General features: G+C 44.1%; 2 protein-coding genes across 2 annotated transcripts in view; both read right to left on the reverse strand.

The window, feature by feature from the left end:
- The window catches only part of LOC311010023 (scavenger receptor cysteine-rich type 1 protein M130-like), a gene marked incomplete at both ends in the record, with an annotated part of 42617 nt that extends 27791 nt beyond the window's left edge, over positions 1–14826 (reverse strand). Inside the window, 2 exons of the mRNA XM_084004505.1 lie at positions 12020–12334; positions 14808–14826. Coding sequence (XP_083860631.1) covers positions 12020–12334; positions 14808–14826 — 334 coding nt within the window. The remainder of the gene's footprint in view (positions 1–12019; positions 12335–14807) is intronic.
- LOC311010071 (uncharacterized protein) overlaps positions 1–15279 on the reverse strand; it is a gene marked incomplete at both ends in the record, with an annotated part of 443514 nt that overhangs the window by 34210 nt on the left and 394025 nt on the right. The window lies entirely within an intron of this gene.

Consider the following 15279-nt stretch of genomic DNA (forward strand, 5'->3'; position numbering starts at 1 on the left):
GTCTCCCAGAACTCCCTGCGAGTCATCAAACGGACATCCCAACAGTCTGAGTCTCTGAGGAGCGACTTGTAGACGTTCCGTGTGTTTAACCCATACATGCTGCACCGACAAAAACACTTTCTTACTTAATGATTGGAGAATCTCTGTTGTAACCTCCGTCGTACTCCGTCGTTTCTTCCAGGGCGAGGAAGTCCAGGTTCTGTTTTCTTCACCCAACATTCAAAAAAGACATCAATCAGCTACTCCACTTGTGTAACATGAGCTAAACGGCCTGGTGGTCCTGAAGAAGACCTGCTCCAGTAGGCTGCATCAGAGGGAGCCAGTCTTCCTAACGCCATGGCAACAATAAGACCTCCGAGTCCTGTGGACCGTACGGCGAGAGCTCAAGAAGGTTTGTCTCACCTTTCGGTTTTCATTGGTCACTGGAATCTTGTCCCTGTTTTCCCTTCAATCATACATGACTTACGACATCACTTCCTGCTATTCTTCATTCCCATTTCAATACTGCTGCATCACATTTCAACAGAAACCTATGAATGCAACGTGCAAATCACATTTGGCATCAATCTGTTCAATAGATTTACATTACTGAGCTAAATATGTCCATTGGACGGATCAAAAGAAGGCCATCGTCGACACATATGAGGCAAACTACAGTCACAACTTACACACAGAGACAAGATCATCTTTAACTCAACACATGGACTCGTACTAAACCTTTGCATACAAGTTGTTGAGGAAAAACCCCAAATAAACCACAACACAAGAAGCTTTCTATGACTGGATTTGCACTAAATCCAACATCCAACCGCTTCCATTTTGGCTCCACGGTTTCTCTTTCCCCCGTGCTTATGGATGACGGATGATCTCTTCACCACGGCCATAGTTGCTTCTGCGTCTTCGTGCTTTCGTCTCTTGCCTCGGCCGACTCCGAGCTCGGTGTCTGGCAGATACGAGAGAAGCGAGGATGAGAGGAGGACAGAAGCCGAGGGGAACAAACACAACGAGGAGAACCAACACAGTCATGGAGGTTGCAGAGGAGGAGAGTGGAAAAGAAACCAGGACAGAAGAGCACAAATGGATCTTCTTCCAGGATGAGATGAGATGATTGATTCACCGTTCATCTCCTCTGATTGAACAACGGGTGTCGTCTATGACATCATGCTGACAATCGATCAGAGAATAATGCAAACACTTGGTTGGATTTAGAAGATTCTGGTTGTGTTTGTGAGACACTGATCTCTCTGGTTCAATAAAACACATGAATTCAATATTAGTTTGGATTAAAGAGGTCTTTTTTTATTCAACAGGTCACTTTTACACTCGTTTCACCTCCGTGATGCTCTCCACATATTCAGGCTGTTGGAATGAAATTCAGGATCGAATGTCAATCAAATAGGAAACAAAATCTAAACTAATCAAATGCTAAGAAAATATAATCCAATGTGTTTGCAAAACCCACCCTCCTCACCTTGGCCTATCCACATAAAGGGATGCCTTTGTGACCTGTAACCATGGCAACGGACACACGGCGTCCTCCGGAGAACGGCAACGTGGTTGTACTTTGTGTTAAAGTTGACTATTTGAGGTCATTCACTTTGTAATACAACGCTTCACTAAGCTTAACGTTTAACTAAGTTAGAAAGCTGTCGCCTGTTGGGAACTCTACATATTTACTGGAAATGTTTTTGGAACGCCCTCTAGTGGACAAGACGTAACACAACCACGATAATGGCATTGGCTATGGATTTACACATGCTAATATTGAACTAGGGCTGAAACGATTCCTCGAGTTATTCGAGTAACTCGATTCTAAAAAATGCTCGAGACAAAAACTGCCTCGAAGCTTCTTAAATTCCTATCTCGCGCATTATGCCGCTGCTCAGCAGGGAACATTGTTCCACACGCACCGTTTTTCAGGAGTCCTGGGCTGCAGAGTGCAACCATTTAGGGCGCACATGCGACCAAAAATCAGTGAAGTGCGGCTAAAATGTGTTCCTTGGTCGCACCGCAGCTCCAGCGGGTCTAATAGCGTCTTTCCCCCCACAGCATACAGAGATGAATCACCACGGTCTGAGCCAATCAGAGGCCGAGTATGTGCGGGCCTTCATCTCTGATTGGCTCTGACCCCGGTTGAAAAGTTTTTTTCATACAGAAAGTTGACATGCCCGTAACACTTGTCTCCCCTCGCGCCGTAAGATCCCGGTCCTGTCTCACGCGTCTCCGTCCAAGACGGTGTCGCAGCCCTATACTGAACCAAATATGGATTTACATTTGAACAGGATTAAAGAGACTCATTGACAGCTCCACTACATATAGGTGCTTCATTTGTTAGATGGTATTTTAATACACTTTATATTCACCATCAGTGACAACAAACACCAGTTGTTCCTGCAAGCAGCCTGTTTGGCCTCCCTCCTTATGTCTCCTTATGTCTCTCTCTCTCTCTTACTCGCGCCTGAAATTCAAAACAACCATTTGCTGACAGTGTGCTTCAAATATGACATTTATTTACATGAGTTGTATTGAAATAATTACATGAACACTAAATGTCTACATCACTGATCTCATTGAAATAACAAAAATAGGCATATATAGCATAATAACACAATTAAACATATAATATTAATGACTTTCACATATGTCAACATGCACACAGAGCCTTTATAATTACACATATGTAACAGTGTAAATAATGAATTTGTTATTTTGTTAAATTCCTGTCAAACTTGGGACTGCAACCAACGGTTTTATTTTGAAAATGTACTTTATTTTGAAAGTCCACAGCGGATGTTTGCGTTACGCTTAATGCTGGGCATTTGGTTTAGCGCTCAGAAGCGAGTAACGTTACGCTGTGGGTGAGTTACCATTCTGTTCGCTCGGACATCACGATAATTATAAATGCAAACTATGTTTTCATATTGTTATATTATTATGTAGACTCGGTCAGCATTTAATGTGTATAATTGCTTGTTAAGCGTAAGTCTTGTAAAACTCGTAGTTTGACTGTTTTATGAAGAATTGTTGCCGTAATATGTGCGAATGTGATTTAAGCTAGCTACCAGCAGCACGAGGTGTACGTGACCTGCGTACTCTCATCTCTCTCATGCGGAGCTCTTCTTTTGTAGGTCGAGGAACAGACTGACATCTTTCATTGACACGCTGGTTGTGTGTTGTTCCCATGTTTCAGGTATGTTTGTTTGTATTGTTGAATGCAAAATATTCTGTGTTATATGTGAATGTGTAACGGTCCACTATGTGCCAGTCTCTCTTGCTCTCTGCGTTGTATATGTAGACCTGCACCTGCACATGGGGAAACCAGTGTGTCAAAGACAGCACGTCAGCATCACGGACAGAGACACAAGCAGCCCTACACAACACATAATAAATGAGAACGGAGGGCTAGCATCAGAGACAACGTAAAATAAGCTACGCATAAGCTAGCATTGAGCTCTGCGCCTGAACTTAATAATTTACCGGACGCCAAATAAACGGTATTAATTTCTCAATTAGATAACAAAAATACAGTAAACTAAAGTGATGTGTTGTGGGCTTTATGTACGGTGGCCCAGAGGTGTCAGGTCAAATACAAAAGCCACAACACAAATACAAAAGCCACAACACAAATACAAAAGTCACAACACAAATACAAAAGTCACAACACAAATACAAAAGTCACAACACAAATACAAAAGTCACAACGGAAGTGACCTAAAACACGGATAAACTCAACTTCCCAAAATGCATTGCGACTTGTCTGACTTCTGAAAAGTTTTGGATAATGGCGGACGATTGCGGTGATTCTGGCGACAGTCAGCAACAAACCGCGTACACATGTAAGTATACTGTAACATGATTTTTATGTTTCCAGCTGACTTTTAAATCGTATTGATAATGAACGTTACTTTATTGTTGTTGGAATTGTACGTTAACGTTACGAATCGAAGGTCCTGCTAGCCGGCTAGCCTACAGACGGTAATTTACCACAGAGGTTAGCGAGCGTAACCGAAGCGGCAAATGTGCCGTTTTTACCGACTTTAACTAAAAAGATAGTGCTTATGTTAAAACGTGGTTATATATTTACTAAAGGTGGTAAATAAAACGGTGCATCGTTGTTGGTTAAAGGGAGGGATGCAGACACCGAGCGCCTCATCCGGTGGAGGGAACGATAAGGAGAAGTTCACCGGCAGGAGGAATGCTGCTCTGAGAGGCTTCATTTAAGAAAATGTGGTGTTAAATGTTATAATTCTCATATGCAGGGCTTAAGTACTACTGGTGCATATTTAGCTACTCAATGATATAAGGTTGAACACCAGCGTATATAGATGGGAGATGTCCTGCTCTCCTGAGATGTCTACCTGAAACGTTCTGTTGAACAGCAAGAAATCATCAATGAGCTGTAACACTTTTCTATGTACTGTTCTTCATATAGGATGTTTCTTAAAGAACAGGGGTGGAGGGAAGGTGGAGCTGGATGAGCTAAGAAGAAGTGGGAGACCCTCAAGCAGAAATACAAGGTGAGTTGGAAGCAGTTTAAAGTATTGAACTCTACAAGCTTGATGTGAAGCATAAAAGAAACAAGATGAAGTTGTCTTTCTTATTAATAATCAGGCAAAGTCAGTGCTGGGTAATATCTACAATGTGTTAAAACATCAGAGTCCATTAAGTTGGTCCCATGTGGAACAGTATTACAGTACATATTATAATATATGACTAGTGGTGAATAGTTGATCTAAACAATGATTACAAGAAGTGTTTGTATATGTTGTTTAAAGGAACTGACAGTGTCAGCACTGAGGGAGGAGAGGTCACTGCTGCACACTGGAAGTGTTTGTTGTCATGGATGAGGTGATGGAGCAAAGACCTGCTATTACCCCACTACACCCCATCTCCTCAGCCATGATGCCAACCACTGCAGCAGGGTCTCTCCTCCAGAGCAATGTAATTTAATGTATTTAAAAAAAACAGGCATCTACCTAAGGCGATGCTATAGAAAAAATTGCATGTGTTTTTTTTTAAGTGCATAAAGTGCCAATTAAAGTCCATCAGGGTTGAGAAGTCTGACTGCCTGCAGGAAAAAGCTCTTCCTCAGTGTCTGTCCTGGCCTTTATGCAGCGTTGACGTCTGCCCGACTGCAGCAGGGTAAAGAAGAGATTTTCCTGGCTCTCAGCCTCACCCTCTTGCTGTACGTTTCCTCCAGCGTGGTGAGGGATGCCTTGATACCCTCTGCAATGCAGCTCGGTCCCGTGCAGTGCAGCTTCCATAGCAGGCTGAGGTACAACCTGTGAGGATGCTCTCAATGGCTGCGGAGTAGAAGGTCCTCAGGATGGAGGGGGAGACCTTTAACTTCCTCAGCCGCCGGAGAAATTACGTAAACTATATATAAGGTATGTTCTGTTAGTAAGCAGTGGACGAGGTTCTCCTTGGAACGCCTTGAAAGACGGAGGTCCTTCCTTAAATCCCCTCCCCCAGCGGGGGAACATGAGGTTTGACCTGCAGTACAGCCCTCTGGCACCAACCTGTAACAGAAAACACAAGATATTACATTTATTCTGAATGTTTTCCTGTTAATTTGTTGATGAACAGTACTTATTTCTTATCATACACGTATTGCAACCTGTATATATAACATGGATTATTTGTCTAATAAATGATTCACTAATAGCCCACTACTTGTTTTTTTTATCCCACTAAACTCATACATGATATTAAAACGGCTTATATTAGCCTACATGTCTGTTGATTTTGTTTATGCATGCATATGCCTGTCTATTGATAATCAAATAATAGAAGAACTTATTTAAACCAGATAAGTGATATTACTTACTTCAGAGGGAAATCCAAATTCCATGTATGTGAATAATGTAGCTCCTCCGACGGCCGATTTCCTCCGTCGTCTCCGCGGTGAAGGTGCTGGTGTTCCGTGGTCAGAGGAATAATACAATCTATGAACATTAATGATCGATAAAAGCTGCTTAATAGTTGCAATCGATGGCGAGTGAAAGCAGCTACTCAGGTAAGAGGAAGAAAGCGAGAGCGCGCATAAATAAAAAACTGTAGAAAACATTTGACAATGGTAGTTTGACTGAAAAAATATTTTGAAATATTTAATTAAGTGTAATCCTAATCATGCTTTATATTTTGATAAGTAATGTCCATTAAATGGGAGCTAGAACCGAAATCGATTCAGTTATGTGAGAGAAGATGAGAACGAGATGTCAATAAAGTAAAAAAAAAAGACGCCATGTTGTCTTCTCCATATTCAGTCCGGTGAAACGTTGGAGAAAACACTCCGCTACACATTACAAACAACAAACTACGGCCTGGAGCCACCGTTTCCCGCACGACGTTTTGGCCCCGCCCACTTCCGCCTAGGCTCACCCTGCTGCGCTGTGATTGGCCAGTGTGCCTCCGTGGTGTTTGGGTGGAGTTGTTCAGTTCCACTCCTTTTAACGGCTACTTGTGTAGCTAGCTAGCATCGAAACAAAAGCCCAATCCCGACATCCCCCCTCACGGACTCACGCACTTGGATGCGCGTTCACGTTAGGTCCCTGAGGGTTCAGGTCTTAGACCTTAGGGGGGACATTGGCATTTGGCCCAAGATGTCGCCCGTCCGGTCATTTCTCCGTTGTTGTCATGGCAACATGACCATCGCACACATATCAGACAGTATATATAGCAATAATAACAATAATAATAAGCAGGACACCACAGGGAGTCGGACCCCATCTCAGTAAACTGAAAATACCATCACAAGTGTCTTTTTATCTTATTACTGCCATTATTTATTCCTTAATATTATATTTATAAATGATAGATTCCACTCAAAGTGGTCCAAGACTGATCACATGATGACGTGAAAGTACTTGAATTTAAAAACTGGCAAAGTGATTGAGAACAATGATTTGACACGTTGGAGTCAAACATTTCTTTACAACATTAAAGAGACCAATCGGAAACGGAGACAGACTTTGGACTTTTGATTGGAGGAACTGTTTGGTCCCAGAATGCTCTCTGCCAACTCGTCAGCTGTTTGCTCTCAGCTGGAACACAAAAACAAACAATATGACAAAGTTCACAAATATTGCTGTAAATATGGTAAAAAGTGACTTTTAAATACTCACCACTTTTTTAACCGTTAGGAGCTAAATGTGTCAACATGTAGCCGTTCATTTCAGAGAGTGTCACGTGAAAAAACAGACAGATACATCACATGATGTAATATATATGTATTTATTTTCATTTGCACAAAGATTCCAGAGGAGCAGTCGTTGGATGTGAGGATTCCTCCATGTTGGACTTCACCACTAAGAGCCCTGTTCCATGTTATTCTTGTACTATGGGGAGCTTTGCTCCGTTCTATTGACTGGAACACTGTTGATGATGTGAGCCTTACCGTTACACTGAGCCTGCTAGCACTGCTAGTTCACTGGACCATAGATTACCATCCGCATGAACACCTGGGTGATTCATGCATCTGGTTTTAAGTCCAAACACTGGGACTACTATCACTGCCATGCACCAGCATTTTCCAAACACAAACAGTCCTTGAGCTCTTGCTTTGACTTCATGATAGAATTGTGAATAAATAGTGAAGTCTGTAGTCTGTCTTCTCTTTAGTCTGTCTTCACAAATCTCAAACAAACCAACACGCTGAACAGATCTCAGGCTCCTCCAACAAAGCTCCTTAAATGTGTCCAAAACTAAATCACAGCACTTCAAAACCACAACGTACCACATGAAATAGTCTAGAAATCAAATATAGGCAGAAAATGGAACATAGAAACATGAAATGAGAGATTTGTGGTCGATTGTAATTCCAAAACAAATATACAAAGTCAAGATTTCAATGTTCTACTTCAACTGCATCGACCTGCTGCATATGTTTCTTATGTTTATTCAGATTGTTTGCTTAGTTATGACCATATTTCTCTTCAAAATCTGTTCAGTACAAAAATGAGCAAACTCCCTGAGACAGATGCTTCATCATTATTCTATATACAGACTTTTATTTTGAAATTTACCTTGGATTTACTGATCATCCCATGGCCTCATATTTGTTAGTTTTTTGGCATTTTTGTTTCATTTTGCTTTTTGCTTTCTCTTCTCATCATATAAAACATCGTCATGAATAAAAAGTCACGATAAACAACAACATTCCTTAAACTAAGTCAAATGAGCTCAAAACTTATAAAAAATAGCAAAATCAAGTACAATTGTTATGAAATAAGAAAAATGATTAATAAGAGTAAAATCCTGAAATACAAAATCAAATACTTGTTTATAAAGTACAACATTAAGTCAACACTTTATGTACAAAATGAAGCAGAATTCTTATGAAATATGAATATTGGTTCATCACAAAAATAAGCTGTTCATTGTAATTCTCTTCAATTAAATGTGTCCTGCTGCCCAAATCGACTTCACAACAACAATGAGCCATGTGAACCACAAGGGGGCGCTGACGTGAAGTCATGACATGTGACTAACAGATGAAGTCGGTGTGAAAACAGTCTCTGGGACCTCCAACAGGACTCTGCAGTCCTGGTGCTGGGACATTTCAACCACGTCTCCATGAAGAAACCTGTTACCATAGCAACAACAAGCCTCGCTTCAACAAGGAAGTAAGGCGCCTATGCAGTGAGACAAATGCTGCATTTCAATGTGGCGACAAAGACCAATACAAACTCCTTAAATAGCAACTTCAAAAGGCAGCTCAAACAGCTGAAGCCACTTCTAGAGTCACACCTGAAAACAAGCTCCAAGTCCATGACTTTAAGGGGGTTTGGCAGGGCCGGCACACAATCACTAACTACAAGACCAAGCATCATGTGAGCCCCCCTTCCTGAGAGGCTGAAGGATTTCTAATAATAATAATAACACATTCAATTTATATCACGCTTTTCTGAACCCAAAGACGCTTTACAGACGAGAGATAAACAGACCATCAGACAAAACAATGAAAGAAAGAAGATGGGTTTGGAGGCGGGACTGGAATATGGTGAGGGACTCAGAATCACCGATGGTTTGGGGAAGGGAGTCCCAGAGCCTGGGAGCTGCCCTGGAGAAGCCTCTGGCCCCGAAGCTGCGGAGGTTGGATTTGTGGATGGAGAGGAGACCGGCTGATGTGGATCTGAGGGCCCGCGAGGGTTGGTAGGGGGGGGGTGAGGTCAGGGAGATGAGGGGGGGCCAGATGGTGGAGTGCCTTCTAGATGGGAAGCCAGTGGAGAACACCAGACTGGAGGGGCTCAAACAGGTTATTAATGTGGAGATGGGATTGTAATTTTGTCATTTCTACTGTAGATTGGAGACCAGTGAAGCTCAGACCAGCTCTCTCAGTCTCCCCCACCCTAGGTTGGCTGGTCCACCCTTTTCAATCTCAGAGCATGATGTCAGAAGGCTGCTCCACCATCAAAACATCAGGAAAGCGGCGGGGTGCTTACCAGGGTGAAGGAGAACAGCTCCCCACTGACCCCTCCCACCCAGCACATCACCTGTTCACTCTTTTACCATCAGGGAAGAGGTACAGAAGCATCACCAGCAGATCCTCACGCTTCAGAGATAGCACCTAGCTCCAAACCCCCCACTTCAACATGGACATCTTTTCATGTCCAGAGTAATAACAATATAGTAGAAATGTGATCAGTCATATTTCCAGAGGAACATGCGTATGAACATGAGCTGGTGTCGGTGTGTTAGAAACCCATGTGGATGTGAGAGGAGCTCCTTGGAGGTGCTACTCTGCTCCCCGAGCTCCTTCCTGTTCAGTCGGCCCTCCTTCAGCTGCACCAACGCCCAGGTTGTAGTAATCCGGCTCCACGTCCTCCCGTCTGCCCGGCTTCTGCCCCCTGCTGGCCTGGAGAGACGTGACAGCACACAGACATGTGACTTCCTGCATGGCTCCTCTCTCCAGGTCAATGAACACAGACTGAGTCAGTGCTCTCAACAACAGACATGTGTCAGTACCTTACAGTAGAAGTAAAGGCCGACCTGCGCCAACAGCAGAATCAGCGGCACGGTGACCAATCTGATGATGACAGGTCTCAGATCTGATGATCAAACACATGGACAGTCATCACATGACTCATCATGACTCCAACAGCTGCCATTCAACACAAACTAGGGACCTGGCATTCTGTCCTCCAGTCCATTGTTTGCTGTCACCATTTACAGACCTGGTTTCACTTTGTTCACTAGATCAGGGCTGGATTCCAGAAAGCAGGTTTAGTTCAAACTCTGAGTTTGTTAAGCCTGAGAAGAGGGACACTCTGGGTCCTCTGTTCCACAAAGACAGTGAACCTAAACTTCCACCTAATAGATATGGAAGCACATTGATTGGAGCAGCCTGACGTCGGGACACGATGTTCAGAATCAGAATCAGAAAGGAGTTTATTGCCGAGCATGGGCAGACTGGCAATCTGGCATCAGATTAAAACCATATGTCTTAGGCTGCCTGTTTGCACAATATTCTTCTGCTTCATTTTCAGCTGCAGCCACATTCTTTTTGTGTCTGTGGGATTAAACCTAAATCTAAAAGAATATTATTACATTTCACTTCTTCCAGTCATGCTAATCAGGAATTGAACAGTCAGCTTACCTACGACAGTGACAGAGAGCAGACGGCTCTCAGAGGAGAAGTTATGAGAAAGAACATGGACGTGATAAACACAGCTGTAGCGTCCCTGGTGGGCGGGCTCTGCAGCAGGAAACAGGAAGTGGGCAGTGTGATTGACAGCTGGCTGGGTGTAGTTGTGTGCTGAGTTGGAGGAGGTGAAGGTGAGCTGGAAGGAGCCTCCTGGGTACTGTGGCTGGACGGAGCAGAAGACGATGAAGGTGGAGCGCCTGAACGCCTGAAACCCCTGCTGCTGGGCCTCGGAGACCCCGTCCATGGAGGAGGACACGGAGATGTTTGGCTGCAGCAGCAGGTCTGTAAAGACAGAGAGATGATGAACGGTCACATGAGGCTCGTTGGAGATGAACTGCTCCTCGCCTGGAAAGTAGACGAGATCAGGCGGCAGCAGCAGGAGGCGGAGCCTAAAAGCTGCCGTGCAGTCCAACACTTTCCAGCAGCCTTCATAGATGCTACCTGTAGTTTGTGAACACGTTCAGATTGATATATTTTTTAAGAATTCATTTGGATTTATTCAGATTTGTTCATAAATATCTGGAAATGTGTGTATGTTGCATTTTATTCTCTCCTTTCCTCTCTTGATGTCTGCCTCATAAAGCATGATGTAACTACTTGTTTTGATAAGTGCTATAAATAACCTTTATTATTGTCATTATAATTATGGTTATTATTATTATCAAACACAAAAGATATGTTTGAAAACTTTTATTGCACAACATGAGACTTACAGCCCATAATCTAGCGTTAAACATTAGAATGAGATCAAGATACGCTGTGGAAACAGGAAGTGATGTCACAAGTCTGCCAGGTGAAGCTCAGCAGTCTATGGAGGGTCTGAAGCTTCCAGAAACCAGCCCACTTCTCTACATTCTAGGACGTCATTGTCCTGGAGGACTTTACAGTTCAGTCCAGTGGAAACCACTGACTGTCACTGGGACAGAGGAAGGAACATACTGGGAACACTGCTGTCATAGATGATGTCATAGATGATGTCACTGAGGGGCTTACCTGAGCAGGTGAGATTCAGGATGGAGGAAGAGGAGACTGATGTTGCACACTCCCTCAGAGTGGATCCAGAATGAACACAGTCAGACCTGATCCTCCACACAGGTCTGAATGAGGACTCCTCTCTCTCTCCTACAGAAACAGCAGAGCCACAGTCCAGCTCTCTACAGGCAACAGCTGCTTCCTTCAGGGTCCAGTAATAGCCATACACTGGTCTCCAGTCTCCCTGTCTCACCTCCAGTGTTCCAGCACAGCGACTGGCTCCTCCCACCAACCTGACATCATCAGGCTCTGAACAGAAAGAAGAGAGTCGTCAGTCAAAGAGCAAAGTGAGTTTGATGAGAACAGAAATGAACCAGATCAAAGCTGCAGCTCCTCTTCTACCTGAGCAGGTGAGTCCAACAGCTTTGCCAGGTGAGCAGGTGTTTCTATCTGAGCCTGAGCTTCTACAGTCCAGGAGAGCAGACTCATGGCCTCCACACTGGAACTCTTTGGTCCACGTTGGAGCCCCCACGTCTCCATAGAGCGCCCCCTGGAGGACTGAAGGAGCCCCACAGCCAAGCTCCCTACAGACCACCTCTGCATCCTGCTGGTCAAAGTCAGCTTCACACACTGAGGACCACCACTGGTTGGACTGGTTGGACTTCACCTCCAGTCTGCCTGAGCACAGACTAGTCCCATTCAGCAGCCTGACAGAGTCTGGAGAGATGATAGAAGATCAAATAGAGAGAGAGAAAAGACACCAGACACCAGAGAAAAAGATGTCATGAAACTATTCAGTGATTCAAACTGGACTCAAAACAATTCCACCATCAGTTCATCATTTACAGTTTTTCTCAATTGCTTTGCCACAATTCTCAAAAGATAATGAATATTTTCTAATGTTGGGGTAGTAGCAGGAGCAGATGTGGTTATCAACAGTTAATGTCAATATGACTATCGATATCAATAATTATATTTAATATATTATCATGATATAATCATGAATAAACGGGGCACCACCCTGGGATCAGGGAAAAGATAACCTAAAACTGTATTCAGTCTCAATATAAAGGTTTTATACTCACATGCCAATCATCGTGATCATTGGCATAGAAGTATAAAAACAGTTGAACAATTAAAAAGGCGTGAAATTCAAGCACTAGCCTTCACAACCTGCTGTTATCCAGTGACATATACACAACAAGCACAAGAGACCGCTAGTTATAATATAATAAGATTTATTAAAATCAGTAATAATGATGACAATCAATAACACTGCAATTAACAAAGCATTATCACCTAACTACCTAACACACAAAGCTAAGCTAAACAAAGGAAGAGACACACGTGGAGTGTGTGGTTGTGTGTGTGTGTGTGGAGAGAGAGAGAGAGAGAGAGATAGAGTTGCCTGGGTGCGACCACCAGGTGGAGCTATACCTCACAGCGTTCAGGGGCGGAGCCGCTGACGTCAGATAGAATAGCGAGAGAGGGAGAGAGAGAGAGAGAGATATAGCCATGTACAGTCACCAGATGGAGCTATTTCCTTGGCGTCCGGAGACGGAAACAGCTGGCGGAGGATACGTGTGGGGGCGGTGTATGTGTGTGCACATGTGCGTTAGCCGGAACAAAGAGAGAGAATGCGCGCAATTCAATACAACAACACAGAAAGCAACGGGCTCGGCGGTCCGTGATCAAAACTTAAAACACGTTAACAAGAATTACAAGCACCTCCTACACTATCAAACTTATGTCTCTGCCCAGACTGATAGCCTCTTACTTTGTCGATGTGCGTAAGTCCGTCTTGTGCGGGGGCGGTGCTTCTTGACGCCCCGGCGGCTTGTGGTTTGCGAGTCCACGGCAGCAGCGGGGGACGCGACGAGTCGGCTGAGTCCAGACGAGAGCGGGGCGTAGCAGTAATGCTTCTCGATGATCGACTCGAATGAAGAAAACAGTTTGTGTTGCTTCCTTCCGCGGACAACAATAGAATTGCACGGCTTGGCGATTTAGTCAGCTGACTTCAGACAGGAGCGGGTCGTAGAAGTTATCCTTCCGGCTGGTCGCTGAAATAAAGTTACTTCTGCAGGCAAACAAAGAATCGCGCGGGTGCTGCGATCTCTCAGGACCCCAAAAAGGAGTAAAAGAAAAGGGGCGAGTCGTGGAAAATGGGGGGGAACAGTCTGTTGCTCGTCCAGCGAGTTTGGGAAAAGACTGTGGCCTCAGACAAAGGAAACGCTGCAGACGTTAAAAGTTGGTCTCCTGTTGCAGCGGTGTGCTGCGGTGGACGAGTCCACCTCCTGTTGCAACGTGGTGTTGCGATGGAAGAGAACGTTTTTAAGGCGGCGCCGGGTTTTATGCCTCATGGCTGCTCCCGGGGACCCCCTGGGGTACTTGTGGTTGTCAGCCAATAGGGCACCAGTTGTGTGAAGTTGCACTTCGCACCTGGGTGAGAAGTAAAGCCAAAATGGCGGTTGTAGTTTTTTATCACCTTTGTCACTTTGTTCTGACCGCATGTGAAGGCTCCTGGGCCTGCGTAGGCCGCTTTTTGTAGTCCTGATGGTGAGGTCCCTACACTAAACAACATGTGTAAACCTCCAAACCACTGGCCACTGCTTCACAACAGATTATCATTTCTCATTCTTTGAAACAAATTGCAAATATTTTAGCACATATATGCAAAAGAGTACAATTATCTACAATTTGCACCGTTAATGATTGAACATATCTTGCTGATCAAAACTAATTATGTTGTCTATCAGTTGAATAGTTGTTCTCTTCAAAACATGTATGAATTCTTTCATGGTGTGAGTACAATAGTCCATTCAACTGTCTAAATGTGTCGGCATATATACCATGAATATCATTATACTATGGAGCAGTGTTTTCCCTAAATCTATTCATGGCAGTGGTGCTCAGAGTTGGTAACCTAGCAACGCTAGGTACTCTCCGCACTGTAGGCCGTCAACCTGAAGCCGTGTGGCCACCACGAGAAACCGCAGGCGGCCCGCAGGGGGAGATGAGGGCGTCACAAAGATGCCTTGACTCTGTTGGTTGTTAGGTCATATTTGGAAGCTCAATCTGTACGTCCCCCCCCCCCAAATGTCACCAGAAGTAGCCATTTAAAGGGTTATTTTTCAAAACTTTCTTCCGGGGGGTTATGCCCCTGGACCACCCTAGGGGTGATTGGCCTCACCTGGCGCCGGTGTAGGCATATAAGCCCTCACCCTCCTTTGCTCTTGCTCTCTCTCTCTCTCTCGTTAGGACACTTTGCTGACACACCGCATTCCACGGCACTTTTAAACACTTACATATGACCGACACACATCCATACATTAGATCATTTCTACCCCTAGACTATCTTCGGTTACATTCAATAAATATTATTCATCATTATTATGGAAACCGTTGTTCTGTCTCTTTTTGTGTTGTGCCCTGAGCCGAGCGTAACAATCTTGATTGAACCTGATTTATTAAAACAAGTAGCTGAAGCCAGAGCTACACTCTGCACCTGAGCATTTCATTTTTCTTGGCTTTTCAAAAAGAAGCTCCAAAGCTCTTTTGTAGTTAAATTGGGGTATAGGGGGCCCATTTATGCTGATCCGCATACAAGTGGCCAAATGGTCTCCCTGTAACTTGTTCCTCAGATCCGTCTTCACCTAAAAGTA

The sequence above is a fragment of the Eutrigla gurnardus genome, assembly GCF_963514095.1.
Source record: "Eutrigla gurnardus genome assembly, chromosome: 24".
Lineage (NCBI taxonomy): Eukaryota > Metazoa > Chordata > Actinopteri > Perciformes > Triglidae > Eutrigla > Eutrigla gurnardus.